Genomic DNA, 22,609 nt, shown 5'->3' on the forward strand with positions numbered 1-22,609 from the left:
TGGGTCCCAGCCATGGCCCAGTGCCTTCTAAGGTGGCTGAGCCGGCTCAGCACTTGGCACAGCCCCTGTTGTGCTGCGGGGAGCTCACCAGTCGCCATGTTGGTCTCCCTGTCCACTTGCCGGTGAGAAGGAGCAGCCTGTGGTTGGGGGTTAGGTCAGATGCTTGTCACAACATGAGGCTGTTGACGTGGGTTTCTGTCCCTGCCCGGACAGGGTGGCAGCAGCAGCAGCAGGCGTGGACGTGCCTGGCGAGATGAAGGGCCGGATCCCCACGGTGCTGCTGGCCTGTGGCTCCTTCAACCCCATCACCAACATGCACCTTCGCTTGTTTGAAGTGGCCAGAGACCACCTCCACGACACAGGTCAGTCATGGGTGTCTGAACAGGCCTCGTGGAGCCAGGATCCACTGTGGAGCTGCCGCTGTATGCACAGTGCTGTGCAGTGTTAGCCCCAGCAGGAGACGGAGCACAGCTCAGCATGCCCCCTCCTCACCGGGCTCACATTGCCCACAGCTGCGGGAAGGCAGCCGGTGCTTGGCAGAGCCTGGGCCTCAGCCTGGGCCTAACTGCTGGGTGCTCCCAGGGCTCAGCTCCACAGCCCAGTGGAGGAATCACCAGCCACTCTTCAGGCTATGTGAAAACCTTCGGCAGTGAGGTGTGTGTACTCCCCACGGCCTGGGGTGCTGGCTGCGCCCCTGGCGTGCTGAGGCTTTCTCCTTTTTCTGGAATTCTCTCCCCTCACAACCACTCCCTTCCCGCAGATGCGCTTGTCCTCCACTTGTGTTTCTTCCCTTTCTACCAGCAGCGTGAGACCTGGCGGAGACCTTGTGGTGTCTCCAGGCTTGTCTCTTCAGCCCTGCGCCTGACGCTGCCCTTGTAATGAAGAAGGTGTGTGAGTGTTGGTGGCGAGCAGCCTGCACTGTGAGCGCCTCTTCAGGCTGCGCTGCCGCAGCAGGTCATAGCCAGCAGGCACTGCTGAGCGCAGCGGTAACTGCCTGCTCCTTTGCCTTGAAGAATGCTTGGGGCAACAGGGGCTGGGCCACGCTGGCAGTGTTTGGATTTCCTACCGGGAGACCCTTTCATCATGGACATAGCATGGGTGCTCAGATTTGGCTCGTGGGTGTACATGGTTTTAAAAAGTTCATTTGTGATGTTTTGTCTTTGTTTTGCTAAGTCTGGGTAGAAACGGTCCCTCCCGGCGCATGGCCAGTCACTCCAGAGAGACCCGCAGCGTTGAGTGAATGGGTGAAGCACTCGGCCTGCCTTGCCCGCACGTGGTGGATGCATTCCCACATGGAGTGGTGGTTTTCCCAACGCAAAGTCACAGGCTTACTCAAGGAGGCTGGGTTAAGTCTGAACTCTGTTTTCTGTGATTTAGACAGATTGCTGTTTCTAATCAATGTAGCTTGGCCCTCGGCCTGTATTTCAACAACAGCCCACTTGTATTTCTCTTTGAGAAAGCAAATGTTGTCAGTTTAATTAATAATTATCCATTGAGCAACTCTCACACCTGTTCATTTCATATATTTACTGAGCATTTCTGTTCTCTACTCTGCCCAGCTACTGTGATCGGGGTATCGCCTGAGCTAATTCTTCATTCCAACCTTGGAAGATGAATTCACTTACTCCCTCACTGCCCGGATGAGCACGCTGGGCTCATCCAGCCAGGGCGGTGGAACAGCCGCCTGCTTCGTGGGCGTGCCCCCGCCGCCCTGCCTACCTCCTCTGTAGACTCGGCACATCTCCTGCTGAGTCCTTCTGCTGGGTATTGTACCAGGTGCAAGGACATAGGACAGGTTGCCCCTGTGTTCCTGGAGCCGTCTGAGGGTATGACAACAGTCAGATGCCACAAGGGCAAAATGACCAAGATGGCGTAGACCACTAGGGAGACATTCCCAATTCCACCAGCATGAGCAGCGTGGGGTTGGTAAAGGCAAGGAGTCTGGGAGAGACATTCCCAGTTCCGTTGGCATGAGTAGCGAAGAGTCTCGGGGAGCGTTTCTGAGGGCGTTAAGGACTGAGCCACAGAACAGGAAGGATGCAGAGGGCTCGGTGGCTGGCCCGGGATGCGGGGATGGAGCAGCCTTGCTGGTGGTGGTGCATGTGCGAAGGCCTGTGGGAGGGAGAAGGTGGCACCCAAGAGTGGGGCATCACCTGGGTTGGCATGAGGATTTGGGGGCAGTGGGAGCAAGCCGTGAGAGCCTTGCAGGCCTCTTGGAAGGAGTCTGCTTTTATGCTTGAAGCTACAAGATGAGGATTTTTGCCTCTCTTTCTCTGACTCTCAATGCTGTGCGTACTCACATATGCTAAGCAGTGTGAAGAGATGCCTGTTAACAAGCAGTCAAGGTAATTATTTTTTTAAAGATTTATTTATTTTTATTGCAAAGTCAGACATACAGAAAGGAGAGACAGAAAGATCTTCCGTCTGATGATTGACTCCCCAACAGCCGGTACTGTGCCAATCTGAAGCTGGGAGCAAGCGGCTCTTCCGGGTCTCCCACACGGGTACAGGGTCCCCAGGCCTTGGGCCATCCTTGACTGCTTTTCCAGGCCAAAAGCAGGGAGCTGGATGGGAAGCGGGGCCGCCGGGACCAGAACCGGTGACCATGTGAGATCCCGGCACGTCCAAGGCGAGGACTTTAGCTGCTAGGCCACCATGCCAGGCCCGAGGTAATTATTTAAAAATTTTGTTTATTTAAAAAGTCAGTTACCGAGAGAGGTCTTCCGTCACCTGGTTCACCTCTGATGGCTACAATGGCGGCAATGGTCGGGGCTGAGCCAGGCTGGAGCCAGGAGCTTCGCCCGGTTCTCCCACGTAGGCGCAGCGTTCCAAGCACGTGGGCCATCTTCTCCTGTTTGCAGGGAGCTAGATCGAAAGTGGCACTGTTGGCAGACAAACTGGCACCCATATGGGATGCCAGCAGCACAGGCAGAAGCTTAACCCACCATGTCACAGCGCCATCCCTTGAGACAATAGTTTTGACAGAGAGGTGGTAATGGCAATGGGGAGAAATTAACAGTTGATAGGAGTTGGAAAGCAAAACTGTCATAAAAGATGTAACCTGAGGCAGAGACAGAGCCCCCACATGGAAGGGCATCCTGGAGGAGGACCAAGATAGAGCAGTAGACAAGTTGAGCTGCAGGTGTGCCAAATTGGGAAGAATGCGGGAGTCCCACAGGAGAGAGGAGCCAGGAGAGGAGCCAGGCAGTCCAGGAAGGACAGAAGGCTCGCAGAGAAACCCGAGAAGGCCACGAGCTGGGAGGAGGCCAGAGAGTCTGTGTCTCCGTCTCCGGCATTGAGCGGGAGGATTTAAGTAAGGTTCAGGTTAGCTCAAGACTGGAAAATCCCAAGTGCAGACTAAGCTGTCTGCAGTGGGCGGTGGTGTCTGGGAAAGGAGCTTCGTTATCCAGCAGACTGGCTGTACATACGTCCAGCGACGAACATAGACAGCTAGAGAGAGTAGAGTGAGTTCTTGGGGGCAGGTGGGAGCATGGTGCAGTTTGCACATTGGTCAGCAGGGAGGGCTGAGCTGCCCTGGGGAGGCGAAGGAGTGGCCCTGGGAGCAGGTGTGCCCTGTACAAGCAGTGAGCGGCCACAGCTCCTGGCTCCCCAGAGCAGCTGGAAACAGCTCTCAAGGACTGTGGGGGCTGCATGGCCTGCAGTTACAAGCTGTGGAAAACAAAACCCTCGGCTGTAAATACTAAATTCCAATTTGTACTGTTTTTTTTTTTTTTTCCTCCTTGATGTATGGTCTAACAATCTTCAAACTCCTTTCTGGGTACCTGAGAAGTGAACAGTCAGTCACTTCGGGATCTTAGTAAGTTTTCTCAGTGTTGGAGGAGCAAGTCCCAAATGCGGCCAGAGAAGACTCGGAAACGCACTGTGATGTGGGGATGGGATTGGAGGTGTCTGTTGTGGGCTCATGGATAAATAAGGTGGGAAGAATGGTGCTTAGGTCCATGGGTCCATGGGTGGCTATACGAGAGCAGGTGAATGGATGAGTGTGGCCATGGACACAGACACATCTGTATCATAGCCCGGTCTGCATGTGCACGGAAATCAGGACACATCCCAGGAGCCACAGTATGAACCTACATCCTGAAGACCGTTCTCGACTGGAACGGCTGCTTAGAAAGCCAGTTCTGGAACTGGAGAGAGAAAGGACAAGATAGCCTTGATTCCTTGTGCTGGAGAGTACAGCAGTGCACAGGCTGGTCACATGTCTGGGCACACAGGAGCCGGCTGAAGGCCTGCCTCTGCCAATCTGAGCTTAAAAATAAATAATGAAGTAAAGGATCGTGACTCATTGAGTAGATTTGTAATTCCCAATTCTAAACTGATTGGAAAAAAAAATCATTGTGTGGTTAATCAGATGAACAAATGAGAGAGAAGAAAGAAAAAGTTCTTTCTTAGTGCAGATTCCAGTGTAGAAGGGACGGTAGAATCGTCAAATCACCGGTTGGCACTCATCCCAATTATTGATTTATGTAAAAAGCCCTAATGGATCCTAAAAGGAGTGTATTGAAATCACAGGGAATTTACACGGTCACAAAGTCATTTCTGACAGAAGGCTTATTCATTCTGAAGGGGAAAAAAATTAATAATAGCTTTGTAGCTGAGAAGCCTGGCAGACAGACCGTAACCACGTGGCTCGTGTGCAGAGCAGCAGATGGGCCTTCGGGGTGCCAGGCACACACAGAGGTGGCGCGTGGGAAGGACATGCCACCCGCCTGCAGCGTCCCCTCCGGAAGGGCATACCCTGGGATCGTCACATAGGACTTCGCGGAGGGTTGGGCCTGGGAGACCAGAAAGCCACTCCCGATCTGAGAAATCCCAGCAAGCCACAGCAGCCAAAGGCAATCTGTGATCTTGGACGGCTGTGCTGTGTGGTTAGGGCAATGGGGGACATGTGATCTGGTTTCTAAGTTGGAGAATTGTGTTACAGCATTGTGAATTTCTGTTGTTCATCATTGTATTGTGCTTGCAGAAAAGAATGGTTTTTTTATGCAAAAGAAACATAGTATTTAGGAATACAGGCAAAGCGTGTCCGAAGGTTACCCAGCTGCCTGGGAAGGTATGTGTATGAGAGAGGGCCGCACAGCCAAAGGAAGCAATGGAGCTGCTTCCGTTCAGGGAGTCAGCACAGTGCACCTGCGTAGAAACATTGTGGATCCTGTTCTTGCAACCTCCCCTGGACTCTGAAGTTATCAAACTAAAAGCGCAACATTTCTGAGATAAGAAATATAAACAATTAATTATGCATAATAAGCATTACTATACAAATAAGTAATAAATGTTTTTTAAATTGTTTTTTAAAGACAAGTTACAGTAGCCAGATTTAGGCTGAATTTGACAGTTCTTGGCCTCAATGATGTGGCTGCAGTGGGAGCTTGACCAGAGCAGCAGGGAGGGCCTCCCAAGCCCAGATGGACAGCCTGGCCTGCTGTCCTGTTGTCACTAGAGGGCAGCAGCCAGGACAAAGGTGAGTGTTGGGCGTGGTGTTTGGCTCTCACTGTTTGGCTTCTCCTATCTTTCAGGTAGGCAACACAGTTCTTGGCAGAGTGAGGCTTGCTAGGAAAGTGCTGAAGCTTGAGGAGGGACAACTCAAGACCTGCCACGTGAGACGATGAGAGCTAGAACCTCTTACGTAGTCCGTCAAAGCAGCTGGTCTACCTGGGGTCAGTACTGCGTGAGGCCTGTGGCTCTTCCAGCTGCTTCCGGATGCCCAGGTAGCCCCTCGCCAGAGAACGTAGCTGGGTTCAAACAGAGGCGGTTTGCTAGGTGGATGTGGTGAAAGTTGGAGGGCTATGGGGCTTTGGGCACTGCTCTCAGTCTCCTGAAAAGGGCTGACCTCGGAATCTCAGGCAGATCCCAAGCAAGGTGCGGGAGAGGGTGCAGACACCAGAGAGGAGAAAATGGGGTCTCATCAGGGTGGTGAGTAGGGAACTAGGAGGAGCTGACGGTGTCACGGGGACAGGGAGCAGGACTCCAGGACAAGGGACCGTCACAGGCGCTGGGGTGGGGAAGGTGTCCTAACCTGGGAAGAGCTGACGGTGTCACGGGGACAGGGAGCAGGACTCCAGGACAAGGGACCGTCCCAGGCGCTGGGATGGAGAAGGACAGGCATCCGAGACTGGGAAGAGCTGACGGTGTCACGGGGACAGGGAGCAGGACTCCAGGACAAGGGACCGTCACAGGCGCTGGGGTGGGGAAGGTGTCCTAACCTGGGAAGAGCTGACGGTGTCACGGGGACAGGGAGCAGGACTCCAGGACAAGGGACCGTCACAGGCGCTGGGGTGGGGAAGGTGTCCTAACCTGGGAAGAGCTGACGGTGTCACGGGGACAGGGAGCAGGACTCCAGGACAAGGGACCGTCACAGGCGCTGGGGTGGGGAAGGTGTCCTAACCTGGGAAGAACTGACGGTGTGGTCAGAGGGGGACAGGGAGCAGGACTCCAGGACAAGGGACCGTCCCAGGCGCTGGGATGGAGAAGGACAGGCATCCGAGACTGGGAAGAGCTGACGGTGTCACAGGGACAGGGAGCAGGTGCCTGGGCAACCCAGCTCTAGGTAACCCACAGCTCCAGCGGGCTCACTGATTCTAAGCAGTCAGGCCTTCTTCACCCGAGGGAGCAGGCCTCACCCTGGATAGCTCCAGTGGCCTGCACCTTGGTCACACAAAATGTTCCACCTCCCTGCCAAGGTGAGCTTGTACAGCCTTGTCCAATGCCCGAGGGAGGCTGTTCCATGCCTGCTAACCTGGGATCCCTGTTAACTGGAGAGAAGACTCAGGGAACTCTTGGTGGCTCGGTGCAGCCATCACTTTTCCTGCGTGGCCAGGAACTGTCCATTGCAAATCCTGTTCTCTGATTCTACTCTGGTTTGAACCCAGAGACCCAGACTTCATGTATCTTTTATGATCACTCTTTGATGGACTCAGCAGAAGCCTCTGGGGGTGGGGAGAGAGAGAGACGGTCCTGCAGGCTTAGGGCAAAGAACTGGGCACAGGCTGCTGCCCTGCCTCAGCAGGATGCGGGAGACTGCCCTGTCATGCTCCAGCCCTCATGCAGCCCTGCCCCTGGCTCACTCCTGAGTCCTGGGGTTCTCCTGTTTCTGTTTTATCTTAGGGGCCACCGCCCAACACAGAAAGAACCGCAGTGTGACGGTGGTGTTGGGGGGGACGCTGCTGCCGTTTCTGTGACGTCACTGGCTTCGGAGCCACCCTTGACCGCAGACCCCCTCCCTGGCCACATGGCCTTGAGCTGCTCGCTCCGTGTCCATAATCCGTGATGCCCAGCTGTAAGGTTGCAGCAGGAGCACCCTGCCTTGCAGGCTTATTCATCTCCCAGCTGAAATCAGCTAAGGTCCGTGGAGCCGCCAGGCCTTGCAGTACACCCAGGAGAGGTGTACTGTGTGACCTCCCTGTGTGCTGAGCAGCTGCACCTCCGGGCTGGCTCCCCCTGTGTCGGTAGCCAGAACTGGACAGGTTAACATCATAATATTCTCATATCTATGCATGGAAATGAGAAAACCACCAACAGTTCCTCCCGTCTGCCTGAGCCCTTGCTCTCAATGCTTTATGATCCTGCCTCACGCTGACCCTGCCTACCCCAGCCCCTTGCTCCTGGCAGCCCAGATTAAGTTGTATCATAAAGATGACAGCACAGCCCAAAGCCGCCTTCTTCTTCCCCCATTTGGGCAACCTGGGGCGATGAGGTGCTTTATGGCTCCTGCTTTTCCCTCTCAGTGACCTGCATTTTAAAGTCAAAGTGTATTTATTGAAATATCATTCACACACACAAAAAAGTAATATCACTCACATCAGCGATTTCTGTGTGAAATAATGTCTGGTGGGTGTCCAGCGGTGGCATGGAAGTCTGCTGCCCCGCAAGCCTGGCGTGAGCTCGGCGAGGATTAAATGCTTCCTGGCACCATCCTGGCACGGAGGTGCAGTGCAGTGGGAGATAAGGGGGAATGAAGCCATAATAGCTCCATTTAAGGCAGCGATGGCCCCAGGCCTGGGTCCCCTGGGCTGGGGACACTGCAAGAACACGAGTAAATATTCTATAAGCTCAGCAGGCTGCTTTAATCTCAGCCTCACACAGACATTTATTAATCAAATAGACTAATTTTAATATATATTCATGGGCACCTCTTCAGCCTGGTCTGAAAAACTGTTCATTTTCACATTTCTAATTTAGAAGGTTTCTCTAGAACAGATAGATTTAAGAGTGTCGAATTACTCCAGCAATTGTTTTGAACTGAGATCATTTCTTCCTCTCCTGTGGGGCTTCAGCGATTGGAGGGTTATACGTGCCACATTCCAGGTTCTTTCCAGAAGACTCTGGTGGTTAAATCACAAACGTGTATTTTCTTTGTCCTCATACAAGGGTATTTCAAGAAGTTGGGGTGGAGGGGTGGAACTGAAAGATAAATTTGCTTTGCAGCAAAAAGCAAGTTCAAATGATTTACAGTTTTTTATATAATGTGTATTGCGTGAGTTCTTGTGGCTCAGTGAGACAGATCTTGGAAGGGTCCTTGTGGCACAGTTCCCAGGCAGGTTAGGGGTGATGAGCATGTCACGGGGGGTGGGCTGTGCTTCCTGTGGGAGCCATCTGTCCCTGCCTTGGCTGGCTGGTGCACTCTCCTCTCCTCATTGCCCTGGGGTACCCTGCCCCACCCACCCTTGTCCAGCCTCCTCTTGCCTTTCCCCGTCCAGATACAAACCACAGCCCCCCCCCCTTTAAGCTTTTGCTGCTCTCCATTGTGTTTGTCCACCACATAGCCAGTGGGGGCTGCTCCTGAGGGCATGTAACGGCCTCTAGAGGCCTAACAGGAGGCTGCAGTCGCCCGACGTGGAGGGGCCACAGACCTGAAGCACATTCCACAGCAGAGGGGGGCTCAGATGGGAAGCCACTGCGAGGGGTGACTGCACTCCTACTCGGGTAACAGTCAGTGGGGTGGCAGGTGGTGGAAAGCAAGCAGGGGACTGACCACTCCTGACGGTTTTCTTGTACAGCTGTATGTGACCCACAGTCCGTCTCGTACCCAAAACCTGCACATGAATGTTCATCACAGCTATGTTCATCGTAGGCGAACCCTGGAGTCCACCTGACTGTCCTCCCTGGGGCCGCAGATACACGTGAAGGGCTCCTGGACAGCAAGACGAGGCAGGCTGTAGGAGCAACGTGGCTGCATCTCCAGGGACTACTGCTCAGGGAGGCACATCTTCCCAGAAGGTGGGATGCCATGGGACTCCATTACACAACTTTTTGTCTTTTTCAGGATTTATTGGTTTGATAGGCAGAGTTCTAGAGAGAGAAGGAAATCTTCCATCTGCTGGCTCACTTCCCAAAAGGCTATGATAGCTGGGGCTGGACCAGGCCAGAGCCAGGAGCCCCGCACTCCATCCAGCTCTCCCACGTGGATGGCAGGCACCCAGGCGTTTGAGCCACCCTCCACTCCTTTCCTGGCACATTAGCAGGAAATTGGATGGGAACAGCCAGGACTTGAACCAGTGCTCCTATGGGATGCCCGTGTCACAAGCAGCGGCTTGCCCTGAGATGACAGAATGAAATGCCCAAAGAGCAGATTCTGGGCCAGTGTTGGGCTGCCTCTGCTGCTTCTCCAGGCACAGTAGCAGGGAGCAGCATAAGAAGTGGAGCAGCAGGACTTGAACCATCACTCGTATGGAATGCCAGTGTAAGAAGCAGTGGCGTAACCTGTTATTCTGTAATGCTGGCCTGCACAGTGCAAGGATCAAGGGAGGAGACCACACTACCCTTCAGTGGACCTCTGCCCTGCCAGGGTTTCTCCAACAGCCCCCTTCATCCTCACACCATCCCTGTAAGGAGGAATTAGCATCCTCATTTTACAGGTGTGAGGAAGCAAGGTGAGATGGTGTGCTTTGTTAGGGAAGGCCCCAATCTCAGAGGAGGCGGGGCCTGGGCCCTTGTCTAGCAGGACTTGCCCCTCCCCTGAGCAGGTGAGCACGCTCCCCCTGGCCTCCTGTCAGGCCCAGGGAGCGTCTGCATCATCCTGACGAGAAGCAGTCCTCAGTTCCGAGTCCAGGCCTGAGCCTTTGGCTTCTTTGCTAAATAGACCATAACAAGAGGCCATGCAAAGCAGGCTCAGGCAGCCCAGGCTGCCATCAGATGAAACAGCAGTGAAGTACAACTCCCAGCTGCACAGAGGGTGTTAATTAAAAGGAATTGAAGAGATGGGCCTGCGTAAATATTCCTAAAGATGAGGTTGTCGAGCCAGAGTTAGACCATGGGGAAATTTAGGAGTTACTGATAATTATGGGGAAAATAAATCTTAAGAAGACAAAATCCTTTAAGGATAGATTTAATAAACTAATGAGATTGGTTATTTGCAAGGGGTGGGTGGGAGTGAAGTGGAAAGAATGTGGGAATGGAAAAGTAAAGAGAGGCTTGCATGAGAACAGAGTGGTTCTTTGCGGAGTGTTCTGGCTCTGGTTCTAGGCACTGCAGAGTCACCTGTGGCTCAGTCAGCTGGAAGGCAAGGGGGTCCCAAGATGAAGGGCACACAGCAACTGCAGAGCCTAACTCTGTTGCAAATGAACGCACAACCACCTGAAGGCAGAGGGAAGGAAGGAACCAACCTCAGATTGCGGGGGCCAATAGAGAGGACCTAGGGCAAAAACAGTAATAATGATCGGAATCCTCTTCTCTCAGTAATCCGCCTTGACGCTACTTCATGTAGATAGCAGGCGGAGCAAGCGAGCTGTTGCTGTGGATCCTGGTACCAGGTTTGCCACTGTTGAAAGCAGTTCCAACTAAAGATGGGAGTCCAGCCTGAACTCCTCGGGGTGGATGAGAAGTGCAGGTCTCTGTGTGAACAGGTAGGTGATGGTGAATAACACAGAGGTGCGTGTGTAGAGGTGTATGTGTGAGGTTAGAGGACACTAGATAGGCGGGGACAGGTAGGCTAATTAGATGTATAACATCGTTGATGCCTGCTAAGGAAGCTGGAGAGCACAGAGCCCCTGCAGCAGCCCGTACAAGCAGCACAGAAACCAAGTAAAAAGGTAGCGGATTCCAGGGCTAAGGCAGAGCATTCTGTGCTTCCAGAGAGCACAGAAGTGCTTAGTAAATGATGGAGCATGTCAGAAACATGCAGAGTTGACTTCATGGAGCTTCCATTGGGAAAACCTGAAATTACTCGAGGAACAAAATAAATAATGATACCGGATTACTCTCGTAAAATAAATACCCATGGGTCTTTCTTGATCAAATAAACAACTGAATGAATAATTAATCCAGGAGGAACAGAAGTTCTTTCTTACTATAGACTTCTAATTAATACTGTAGAAGTGTTGCAAATGGCAAATCACAATTTCGCAAGCAACACAGGAATGGTTGTTGCAGAACAGAATCACCCATGGGTGCTGAAATTAGTAGGCGGAAGTATAATGCGGAAAGAATAGTGCATAGACTCAAAGTGCTTTCCCAGAAAATACTCATTTTATAGACTCTGGGGGACTCATGACTTCCCTGTGGAGAAATGCAGCCAACACCACATGTCCAAGTTCATGGCACCAGAATCCCAGACGAGCCAGCATTCTGTACCCTGACGTGGGCACTGAGAAGGGCTCAGCCTCACTCCCAAAATATTCTTGTCAGCGTTGATAGCTTCATATAACCATGAGAAAACAAACCAGAACTGGGGGTGTTCTAAAAAGTGACCAGGAGTGCAATGGCATACCAGGCTCATCTTCTGCCTGCTGTTGCCAACATCCTTGGAAAGCACTTCGTGGGACCATGAGGGGAGTGAGGAAGAAGTGCCCAGATTAGTGAATAGTGTTAGATTCATGTTAACTTCCTGGCAGATCCCTGTACCTTGGGTATCTGTGGTGTTAGTGTTGGCAAAAGCTAAGGCCGTATGGGAACTCGACAACTTTTATATATCAAAAGTTCATTCAAAATGAAAAGTTAAGCCAGGAAGAACTACAGAGGAGGGTATCTGTAAATCAGTATCACCATGTTGAAGTAAATTGATTTGTTATAGCTTTTTAAAAAGCCTTGATTTTATCACCTAAAGCAGTCATAATATTATAGGTGAAGTATTTCTGAACTCTGTCGAACTCCAGTCGGTCCCATGAAGTTAGAGGGATTGCACCTGTTGAAGAGATGAAGGCTCGGGCCCGGCGGCATGGCCTAGCGGCTAAAGTCCTCTCCTTGAACGCCCCAGGATCCCATATGGGCGCCGGTTCTAATCCCGGCAGCTCCACTTCCCATCCAGCTCCCTGCTTGTGGCCTGGGAAAGCAGTCGAGGACGGCCCAATGCATTGGGACCCTGCACCCGCGTGGGAGACCCGAAAGAGGTTCCTGGTTCCCGGATCGGATCGGCGCGCACCGGCCCATTGCGGCTCACTTGGGGAGTGAGTCATTGGACAGAAGATCTTCCTCTCTGTCTCTCCTCCTCTCGGTATATCTGACTTTGTAATAAAAATAAATAAATCTTTAAAAAAAAGAGAGAGAGAGATGAAGGCTCAACCTGAGATGCTGCTGAAGCAAAAACATGCATAGAACACACAACCCAGCCAGAATGTCAAAGCTAGACAAAGGGATCGGCCTTCCCATCCCAGAGCTGCTGCCATCAGTCTCTGCAACTTGGGCCAAGTTAAGTCAGAGACCCTGGAAGACTGCTGGTCACCCTGGGTGCTGTTGGGTGCATGTCTCTGAAGGAGGGCGTCACAAGGGTGCCACTGCCCATGGGCTCCTGGAGCTGAGGGCCATCTCTGATCAGCCCAGCAGTGTCCCCAGGACAAGAGCAAGCGTCCCTAACTTTGGTCCCGGTCCCACAGGGGAGACTTCAGGTGGGACACAGCTTGGTACTATTTAGGAGATCTGTAAATATATGTCTATTTGCATATTCTGGAGAGTTAATGATAGTGGGTACAGAAGAATCATGACTCTCTGACTACTCCCTCAACCCCACACTCAGGGGCCTCAGTGACTCCTGCCACTGCGGAACTGTTTGGCAGACGCAACTATTGGAATGCAAACTGTTCATACGGAAGCACTGCTTAGGACTCAACACACCTGACAGTCTACAGAATTAAGAACAGTAGGGCTGGCGTGGCCCACCGTGCCCGGCCCACCGTGGCCAGCACGCCGTGGCCAGCATGCCGCAGCCCCCAGTGCAGACTTACAACAAGTATGACTCAGTGACAACAGACAGTCATTTGTGCCACCCCGTGTTGGTACCATGTTGGTGGTCCTTTGTGTCCTCCCTTTGGATGGCCAAGGATTTGCACTTCCTCTGGAGCTGAGCTCAGGCATGAGCCCATGGGGGCAGATGGTGTATCATCAACAATACCGCTGGACACTTCTGGAATGGCCCCATGCAGGATACTCAAGTGCAGCTTATGTCTGCACACCACATAGGTTTGTAGACCACGTAATTCCGATCCACATAACGGGCCCTGGCCCCAGACTGCCTGGGTTCGGCTTTCGTATGACTAATTTGCTTTGTAACCTTGTGCTGATTGCTGTTCATCACGGGAAGGGCAGCCATTTCCATATGTGCGTATGTTCAGGCCTGCGTGCACAAACTCTGAAGTAGTTTAATTACATGCACCAGCGCAAGCTAAGCAGTCATGTGCTGGGACCCTCCTGACCTGACCAGGCTTCATTTTGTGTTGCTCCTGAAGCGCCTTGGGGGTTGCCACCTGGACGGCTCCCCAACAAGTAAAGCCCAGCTTCCATGCTTCTGAAAGCAGCCGTGGCTACACCTTCCTGCCAGCAGCGCTGACCCAAAGGTAACTGAGAGGCCTGCCACCCTTTACCCTCCAGACTGTGGCTTCTGAGGTGCTCTGTGTTTCTGCCGCCTTGGAAAGCCGACTGGGATGCCATGTCAGCCAGGAGATGCGTGTGCACTTCTGTCTTGCCTCTCACGCTTCGGTACGAGCTGGAACGGTGACCTCTGTTCTCTGTCTTCTTTCCGTGTGAGAACATTGGAGGGCCAGTGGCCACCTTGGGGTCAGCAGGGGTGGCTGCAGTGTCAGTGACAGAAGTGCTGAGCCCCGTGTGGGTGCTGGCAGCAGGATCGGTGAGTTGTGTGCAGCTGGGGTAGTGTGATGACCTCGTGGCAGAGCAGTGATAGTGGGCGCTCTGGTGGAGACGCTGGCACTGTCACCCGTGGTGGGCGCTCTGGTGGAGACGCAGGCACTGTCCTAGCCATGGTGGGCACTCTGGTGGAGACACTGGCACTGTCACCCGTGGTGGGCGCTCTGGTGGAGACGTTGGCACTGTCACAGCCATGGTGGGCGCTCTGGTGGAGATACTGGCACTGGGCTTGCTGACCACCTGTGATGGTGGTGCGGGATCCAGGTGACCTTGGCAATGAGGACTCCTGGTGTTGGTGACGCTAGTTGTGGTGATGCTGTTGGCAGTGTGGATGATCACCAAGTGGACCAGTGCTCCAAGCTGTGCGTCAGGTTTGTGTCTGAGGAAGCGCCCCTCGGTTACCTAGCCGTCAGATGCCCAGGTCTCCTGGGCAGCCCATCTGAACCAGAGCAGGCCTGTCCCTCAGTCATCAGCGTGCAATGCTGTGAACTGCGTATCTCACATAGTGCAGTTGTCTGACTCCATGAGCAGAATCATCTCATGGGAGCTGGGAGCTTGGTAAGCCTCGGCAGCTGTGTGGGAGCCATGGCGCCCCGTGTGCATCCATGCATAGGGGGCTCCTGGGTGCTGCAAGAAACACCTGTGTCCCTGTGTCTCCCCAAGTGTTTCCCAAGCACTGTTATTTAGGGAGGTAGGGGGCTAGTCATTACAAAGAACGAGTAAGCAGCACCCAAAATGAGGAGAGAAAGAAAGCTTGAAACCCCACTGTCCTCCCTGCACCAGGACTGAGTACTAAGTGCTTGGTAAGACGGTTCGCTTCAGGTTCATTTAAAGTACATCTTACATTCCAACAAAACAGGATCATCCTTAAATTTCTATAATCAGAATTGACCCAGGCACATATCAGACATGGAAATTAAGGATGTTATTAGAAGTAAACCTCAAAAATTAAATCGGATCAGCTCTGTGAAACATTTGCAGCCTAAGAAACCTGTATGTTTTTAGTCCGTGCTCATAGAGTGACTGACTTGGTCATGCCAGAAAGGCAGCCCTTGTTGGCTCTGGCACTTGGCTCCGAGCTTGTACGATAACCTTGGGCACCAGAAAGGCAGTGGCCGCTCTACCGTCAGGGCCAGTCTGTTTCTCTGCCAACGCGTGAGCATCACCTGGGACCCCCGGGCCTCACCGCCGGCCAGCAGGTGTGGGTGCAGTGTGCTTCCCGTGGGTGTCAGTGCAGATCTGCCTGGAAAACAGGAGTGACATTGTAACGTTGTCCGCCCGACCCTGCTCATTCTACCCAGTGCTAACCTGGAGACTGCCTTCCCACCACATGCACACACACACACACACGCACACACACACATGCTCACGCACATCCCTTCCCAACCTAGGCTTCCTGCTTCTGCAGCAGGGTCAGGAGCTGCCCAGGGGGGAGGCAGACCGCTGAGCTACCAGCGGCTCTTCCCTAACCAGTGTTGTTACACTTCAGGGCAAAGTCCCCAACCCAGCTAGCCGTACTTAGAGAAGCCGAGGAGTGGCTTCCTGACTTCTCCAGCTATGCCGCCCCAGCACGAATGATTAGTCTTAACACGAGTCATGGGGGGAAAATGCAGCTAAAGTTTCAATTTCATACATAAAATGAAGCCCCGTGTTTCACTAGCGTCTTTAACTCCATGAGCCTGTTTTATGGCAACCCCTGGCCAATCCCGGACAGCTTCCACGATTGTAAATTACCAAGAAGGTAAATTGAAAACTTATTAAGAAATAGACACAGGCATCAGCACAGAGTCAAGAAGTGAACCAACCTTTGTTTATGGACGATTCCTTCTCCATCTCTTCAAGAAAGTTCAAGTGGAAAGAATTGATTGGAAGCAAGGCTCCACCTGTCTTGGGTCGCCATCTGCCTGCTGCGGGTTACATGGTTTAGAAGGTCTCGTCCAGAAAAGCTCAGCTTCCTGTACAGGCACCCTGCCGGGCACCCGGGGCTTCTCTACTGTCCTGCTCCCAACACTGATCACATGGTGGCCAGGCACCCCTCCTGGAACCCGGGGCTTTCCTCTGCACCTGCCCCCAACACTGATTATATGGTGACCAGGCACCCTGCCTGGCGTCCAGAGCTTCCCTGCTGTACTGTTCCTAATACTGATCATATGGTTACCATCATCTCTGCAGGCCTGAACCCCCACTCTGAACCCACTGTGCTGCTACTCTGCCTGATTGACATGCAGCCAGCCTGCCAGCCAGATGTGTGCAAGGACCTCCTCTTGCCTTCCAGGAGGGATGGAGGTGATGCTGATAATAAAGGATGAAGTACAGATCCCTTCCTAGTGTGCTCCCCAGGCGTGTGCCCCCCCAAGCTGTCCTCTGTTGCCCACATTGGCTCATGTCATTGTCCTGCCAGCCTTCTGCGGTACGGGCTAGGATTTGCTCTCGTGCAGGTGAAGGGACGGGTATGCCGGCAGGTGAGGTAACTGGCTCAGGGCACACAGCTCGTAAGGGTAGCAGAGCTGTGCTTCCCACTGGGTCTGGCCTGGCTGGCTGCACTTCATGATCCTCTACCGCGTGCTCCATCTGGGGGGGCAGTTGCAGCTACAACTTGCCCAGGCACAGGTGTAGACTAACAGCGTGTGTGGATTCCACACGAGGGAAGTAGTCCGGGGCCGTGCTGTGAGCTCCCGTGCCGTGGACCCTCAGGTGGGCTGCACAACCAGCTGGAACCACAACCTGTCCTCGCACCTGCCTTTCTTCCTGGACTGCACTGCCCCCACAGGGAAAGGAGGGAGTTCCTGAGAAATCAGGAGACCCCAGCTTCTGGGAGTTGTGTCCCCAAACCCTCCTGCTCTGAAAGGATCTCCTTCGGTTGGCAGGCACGGATGTGTGAGAGCCTGGTGGTGGAGTCATGCGAGAGAGCAATCTTGTGGTAGCGTGCAGCACGATGTACCCCCAGGAGGCAGTGGCCCCACCTCGGATCGGCAGTCAGCCAGCCCCAAGACCTGCAGCTAGGCAGGTGGTAGAAGAGAAACGGCCAGCGAGACAAGAAGCACCAAAGTCCTTTGTATCTGGGTAGGAATGTGCAGGAAGAGTCACCTGACTGAGAGACTCTTAGCACAGAAAGAAGGGAGACCACAGGCGAGCAGGCCCGGGATGCAGCGGACCATGCTTCCACCACGGCCACCGTGGTCCAGGCAGTGGACCAAGCTTCCGTCACGGCCACCGTGGTCCAGACAACTGCCTGTGTGTCCACCGTGGGCCAGGGTTCCAGGTCGCGGACCATGTGCGTGTGCTCTGCCTGCTCCAGGCTTCCAGGGTCCAGGCACTTTGAAGTGGATGAACACATCTGGCCAGCAGGGCACAGACGGGAGCAGTATCTGAGCTGCATCAGGTTCATTTGCACTTAGAAAACCAGGAAATTAAAGAAAAACCCAAGACTGATCCAATAAGTGTCAGGTCTGATGAGGAAAGAGGGAGGGCTCGGTCATCTGAGTTGTCTTTGCCAGAGCGGGCTGTGCCACTGAGCTCAGGGGTCAGGCTGCGTCGTGGTCATCCCTTCCTTGTTTCATTTGTTTGGTTCACATAGTTGAGAGGGACGCTGCTGCGTGGCCTCTAGTCAGGTGCGGATCAGGCATGGAGGAAGGATTTGTTTTTTTCCTCCTGTGTCCTGAGAGAGGAGGGAGGAGCACTCCTTGCTGTCAGTCCACATCAGACCCTGAGGATGGAGCCAGTCCTCTGATGATGCCTTCAAGATCCCGATGTGGGGAGGAGTGTTCTGGGGAGGACTTGAGCGGTTCCAGCAGCCCTGAGAAGTTGTTGGTTTCGTTGCTGCAAGGTTGAAAAAAAATCTCCAAGGTCTCAGCTGACGGTCGTTCCTTCTTAGAGTATGCCTAGGCAGTTAGTTGAGAGTCTGGGTTTTTTTTCCTTTTCTTAAGCTGTTCTATTACTACAGCTTGCTTTCCTTGGTTACTTAATTCTAACAGCACTTACAGCTGCACCTTATAGTTCTTATATTTTTGCCTTCCAAGACCTTGTTGCCAGGGAGCTTTTCGACCAACACAACGAAAGAAAAATGAAAATGGGCAAAAGGCTGTGTGAGGTGGGCGGGGTCTGGGCTGAGCTCTTCCCAGGATTCAGGTCTGCGACGGGAAGGAGGGAGTCAGCCGTCAGGCCGTGCCCCAGGGCTGCTGTGTCTGGGCCTTACCTGGTGCTTCCCACCGTTGTTGGGACACGTGTAGTTTTGTTTTAAATATGTGTGGTAATTCTCCATAAAATGCTGATCAATGTAGCAAGCTGCCTCTGTGGAAATAATGGAGGTTTTTGCAGTGTGGAATGTTATTAAGTCTGCTTCACGCCTCGTGAGGCTGCTGGCATTTTAAGCAGCAGTAACTTTTTATTAAAGCCTAGCCTGACTATGGGATAAGATCTCACTCTCCAGGTTAGTGGTGGAGGGGTCAGGCTCTGCGTCATACACACTGGCCGGTGTGGGGCACACATGGACACAGGAGGGACTGGCTGGTGAGGGCTCCAGGACCATGCATCCCAAACCATGTCAGGGAAGTGTGTGGCATTTTTAGGGTCCAAGCTTAGAAATCACACAGCATGGTTTCCGCCACTGAGCCATGTAGCTTGAATGCCCATGTCCATCTGAAAGGAGGGACACTCCTTCACCTCTCTGTGAGGGAGTGGCTGGATTCTCCGAGCACACACGTGAGACAGGAGGGACACTAGGGCCACGCTTGCCCATTCCTCTGCTGAGTCCACCAGGCCAGGGAGTGAGGGAGGGATGATGGCCAAGCACCTGTTCCAGCCCATCAAGCATTCTTGCTACCCAAATCTAATGAAACTGGGTGTAGCACTCACACACACACACTCACACTCTCTCTCTCTCTCTGTCTCACACACACACACACACACACACACACACACACGCTTTGGCTATGTCCAAGCCACAGAGTATTGATGGCGTGCGAAAGCAGGCAGCTTTTGTCCTGATCCAAGGTCGATAGGTCAGCCTGATTGGTTTGTTCCTCCTCTCCTGTCCTGGGGCCTGGGAGGACAGGAGGGACTGTGGCTACTTTGAGCATCCTTCTCCTGGGAGCAACAGAGGAACAGGAGTGCAAGCCCCACCAAGCAAGCAAGGTATACATTTCTGGCCATGTCACTTCTGCTAATACCCCTTTGGTCAGAGCAAGTCTCATGGCTGAGCCCAGAGAAAGGAGCGGGGAAGTGCATCCTGCCTTCGGATGGTCCAATTACAGAGAGTGAGGAATCAGGACCGATAGTTCCATCCACCATAGCCATTTGCTAGCACAAAGAAAATTGGATCAGGATATTGTGGCATTACAACTAGTGCTTAACGTATAATCTTGGATGCAGAATACCCATATAAAGTGGTAGGTTATCAAATTGCTAATAAAAGAATAATTCAACAAGACCAGGTAGCATTTATGCCAGGTATTCAAGGACAATATACCATAAAGATATCTATTAATATGTTGGATTACTAAGACAATATAGTTTTATGAAAGCTGAATCATCATCCCAATACACACTTAAAAGTCATTCAATGAAAGCCAACACCTATTCAGGGATTTTTTTTTTAGCACTCTTGGTAAATTAGACCTTTGAGGATGTTTCCTGCGCCTGTTGCATGCATCCCAGCCCTGCAGAGGCCCTCCACAGAGGGGAACACCTCCGGGGACATCCGTCACGAGCAAGAGCCGCCCCTACGGAAAGGAGATGCGACTGTGGGGGGACTTCTGTGTGTGCAGGAGGGGCAGAAGCATTTGAAAACCTCTTAGAACTCGTAAGAGCAATAAAGCAGCCAATTCAAAGTAAACCAACTGAAACAGGATTTCCTACAGTTGGAATGAAATGGAGAAGATATACGCACACACATAATAAAATAGAGTGAGAAGACTCCATCCACAAAAGAAATAGCCAAGGCTAGACAGCCCGTTGCCTGCCTGAGCTCGGCCCGAGGGGGGCTGAAACCCACAGCTGGAATCCTGTCGCCTCCAGCTGCTCCCAGGGAGACTTGTTCAGTAATTGGCTTTCCAGCGGAAATGTGGAAGGTTGGGTATTTTCCTTTGTTTCTCAAACTTGAGGAAAGTATCCTAAAACTGTCCTGAAGCCAGGTGCTCAGAATGTGTTAAAGTGTAACAATGGTAAAAAAGTGATTCTATGAATGTGATACTGACTGCAGCTGGGCACCTTGAAACATGAAGTTGATAAAATACACAACAAGGGAAAACAGGAAATCAGTGGGAGTCGGACAGCAGGTTGTTTAATTACCGGAAGTGGCACATTTCACGTATTTTCAGGGGGAAAAAAATTTGGTTTATTTTACTGAGTAAAATACTGAAGACCTCAGAGGGTTCCAAGTCAGCAACTTTCACTTGTGACCCGCAGTTCGCTCCCTAAACTGCACAAGCAAGTGTATTTCTCATGTGCACGGAAAAAAAAATAAAATACCAGGAACGCAGACACTGCCTTTATCTTTTACTGTGAACAAATGAACGTAGCAGGAGCTGATTGCAGCCCCCACTGGAGACAACTTTGTGGAGGAGGCCGGGCTGTCCAAGACAAAGCACAGGGCAGGTGGCCCTTCATGTCAGAAGGTGAGATTTTCAGGTTGGAGACTGTAGCGTGGCAAAACACAGGCTGTCCCATACATGGACGAGTGTTTGGACAAAGAACCGCATCGCCTCGCAAATGCTTGGGGCAGCCAATAGAGCAGGAAGCCGTTTCCGGCCAGTCCGACGATTTTCAAAACTGAAGCCAAAGGTGAGGAGAAAAGGAGCTGCGACGAGAACCCAGAAGGCAGACGGTGGAGCAAAGGCAGAGGGACAATGCAAGACACAGTCGTGAGGCCTTGCTGGACAGGGAGCAGGGAGCTCATTGGAGATCTGTGCCCAGCTGCCAACAGCCTGCTCTAGCTGGGAGGGCAGGTGCTTGAGCTGGAAGAGTTTTCTCTCTGGGTCAGCCAACAGACGCAACAGACAAACGCAGACTAGGCTTGTTTAAAAAGAGCTCAAATATAGCAGATAAATGAGCACTGGATGTGAGCAAGCACTTCACGGAGGGGGGAAATCTAAATAAGTCCTAGGATTGCATAGTTGCTTTTTTTTAAGATTTATTTATTTTATTATAAAGTCAGATATACAGAGAGGAGGAGAGACAGAGAGGAACATCGTCTGTCCATTGATTCCCTCCCCAAGCGGCCACAATGGCTGGAGCTGAGCCAGTCCAAAGCCAGGAGCCCAGAGCCTCTTCCTGGTTTCCCACTTGGGTGCAGGGTCCCAAGGCTTTAGGCCATCCTCAACTACTTTCCCATCCCATAAGCAGGGAGCTGGATGGGAAGCGGGGCCACAAGGATTAGAACCAGCACCCATATGGGATCCCGGCGCATGCAAGGCAAGGACTTTAGCCACTAGGCTATTGTCCCTGGCCCAGTGATCTGAAATTTTATCATAGTTTGCCATTGCATGAGCCTTCTTTTTTATTCGACATGCTGAGCTCTCAGCAAGCAGTTGATTCTAAAAATGTGTACCTTTTAGTCTGGGACAACACTTGCCACATTGAGTGACTTCTTGCTTGATTTTCTGTTCTTTCAGAAATTTACTTTAGACAGATGTTGTAACACCCAGATCAAGTGTCCAAGATTATCTTGTTGTTGGCAAACGATTCTCTAGAATTCATCTTCTAATTCTTCTTCCACTGGAACTTTCTTGCTGCTGTCATCTGCCACAGTGTACAACCATGGGGGCCAGGACTGGTCCGTGGCATCCTCACCAAGCAGCCTGGCATCCCATACCTGGCAAGCAGGAGGCAGCAGGCAACATCGTGTGACTGAGTGTCCCTTTCTGAGAGCCTCTTCCTGTCTGCCGTGGTCTCTTTGAAGCACGCCGTTCTGATTTTACAAACTGGACGGCATCTGCGGTATTTCTGCCACTGCTTCCTGAAATCCCCTCTCTGGGTGCCCTGAGTCCCCTGAGTCCCCGCCCTCCTGGTAGCCACAATGGTCACTGTCTCCTTGGTAGACATCACGGGGTACTATAAGGGCAGGGCAGCAGGGATCACAGGAAAACACTTGCCTCCTCTGACTGCAGGCACGGGACCAGGATGCAGGAATCCCATAGAAGATAGCATGGGACTGTGTCCAGGGGCAGTGGGGAAGTGAGAAGGCTTTACGCCAGTGACCATGTATTTGGAGGACAAGAAGGAGTTTTAGCTCAAATGATTATTTTTATCGACTCTCTCTCCTGGGTGCTGTACAAGAGCATTGATTTCTCAGTGTTCAGCCTGCACTGTGAAGATGAGTTAAAGCACTCCAGGACCCCACGCAGAGCAGGCCTGGAGGGGCCCCGTCCTGCCACCTGGTCCCTCCCGCGAAGCAGATTTGGGTGGAGGTTAAATGTACGTAGACTCCCTGGAGGAGTTCATCCTCCCAACACCCACCTCTTTTCAGGGGAAAGAGGGAAGCAACGTGTATGTTCTGTGTCTAACGGGCCCAGTTGTACAG

At 52.4% G+C, this 22,609-nt stretch overlaps 1 protein-coding gene across 1 annotated transcript in view; it reads left to right on the top strand.

Moving 5' to 3' along the window:
• Positions 1 to 214: 214 nt before the first annotated feature.
• NMNAT3 (nicotinamide nucleotide adenylyltransferase 3) overlaps positions 215 to 22,609 on the top strand; it is a 30,029-nt gene continuing 7,634 nt past the window's right edge. Inside the window, exon 1 of the mRNA XM_004588412.2 lies at positions 215 to 362. Within this exon, the coding sequence (XP_004588469.2) occupies positions 254 to 362 (109 nt within the window). The 5' untranslated portion in view covers positions 215 to 253. The remainder of the gene's footprint in view (positions 363 to 22,609) is intronic.

The sequence above is a fragment of the Ochotona princeps genome, chromosome 30, assembly GCF_030435755.1.
Source record: "Ochotona princeps isolate mOchPri1 chromosome 30, mOchPri1.hap1, whole genome shotgun sequence".
Classification (NCBI taxonomy): domain Eukaryota; kingdom Metazoa; phylum Chordata; class Mammalia; order Lagomorpha; family Ochotonidae; genus Ochotona; species Ochotona princeps.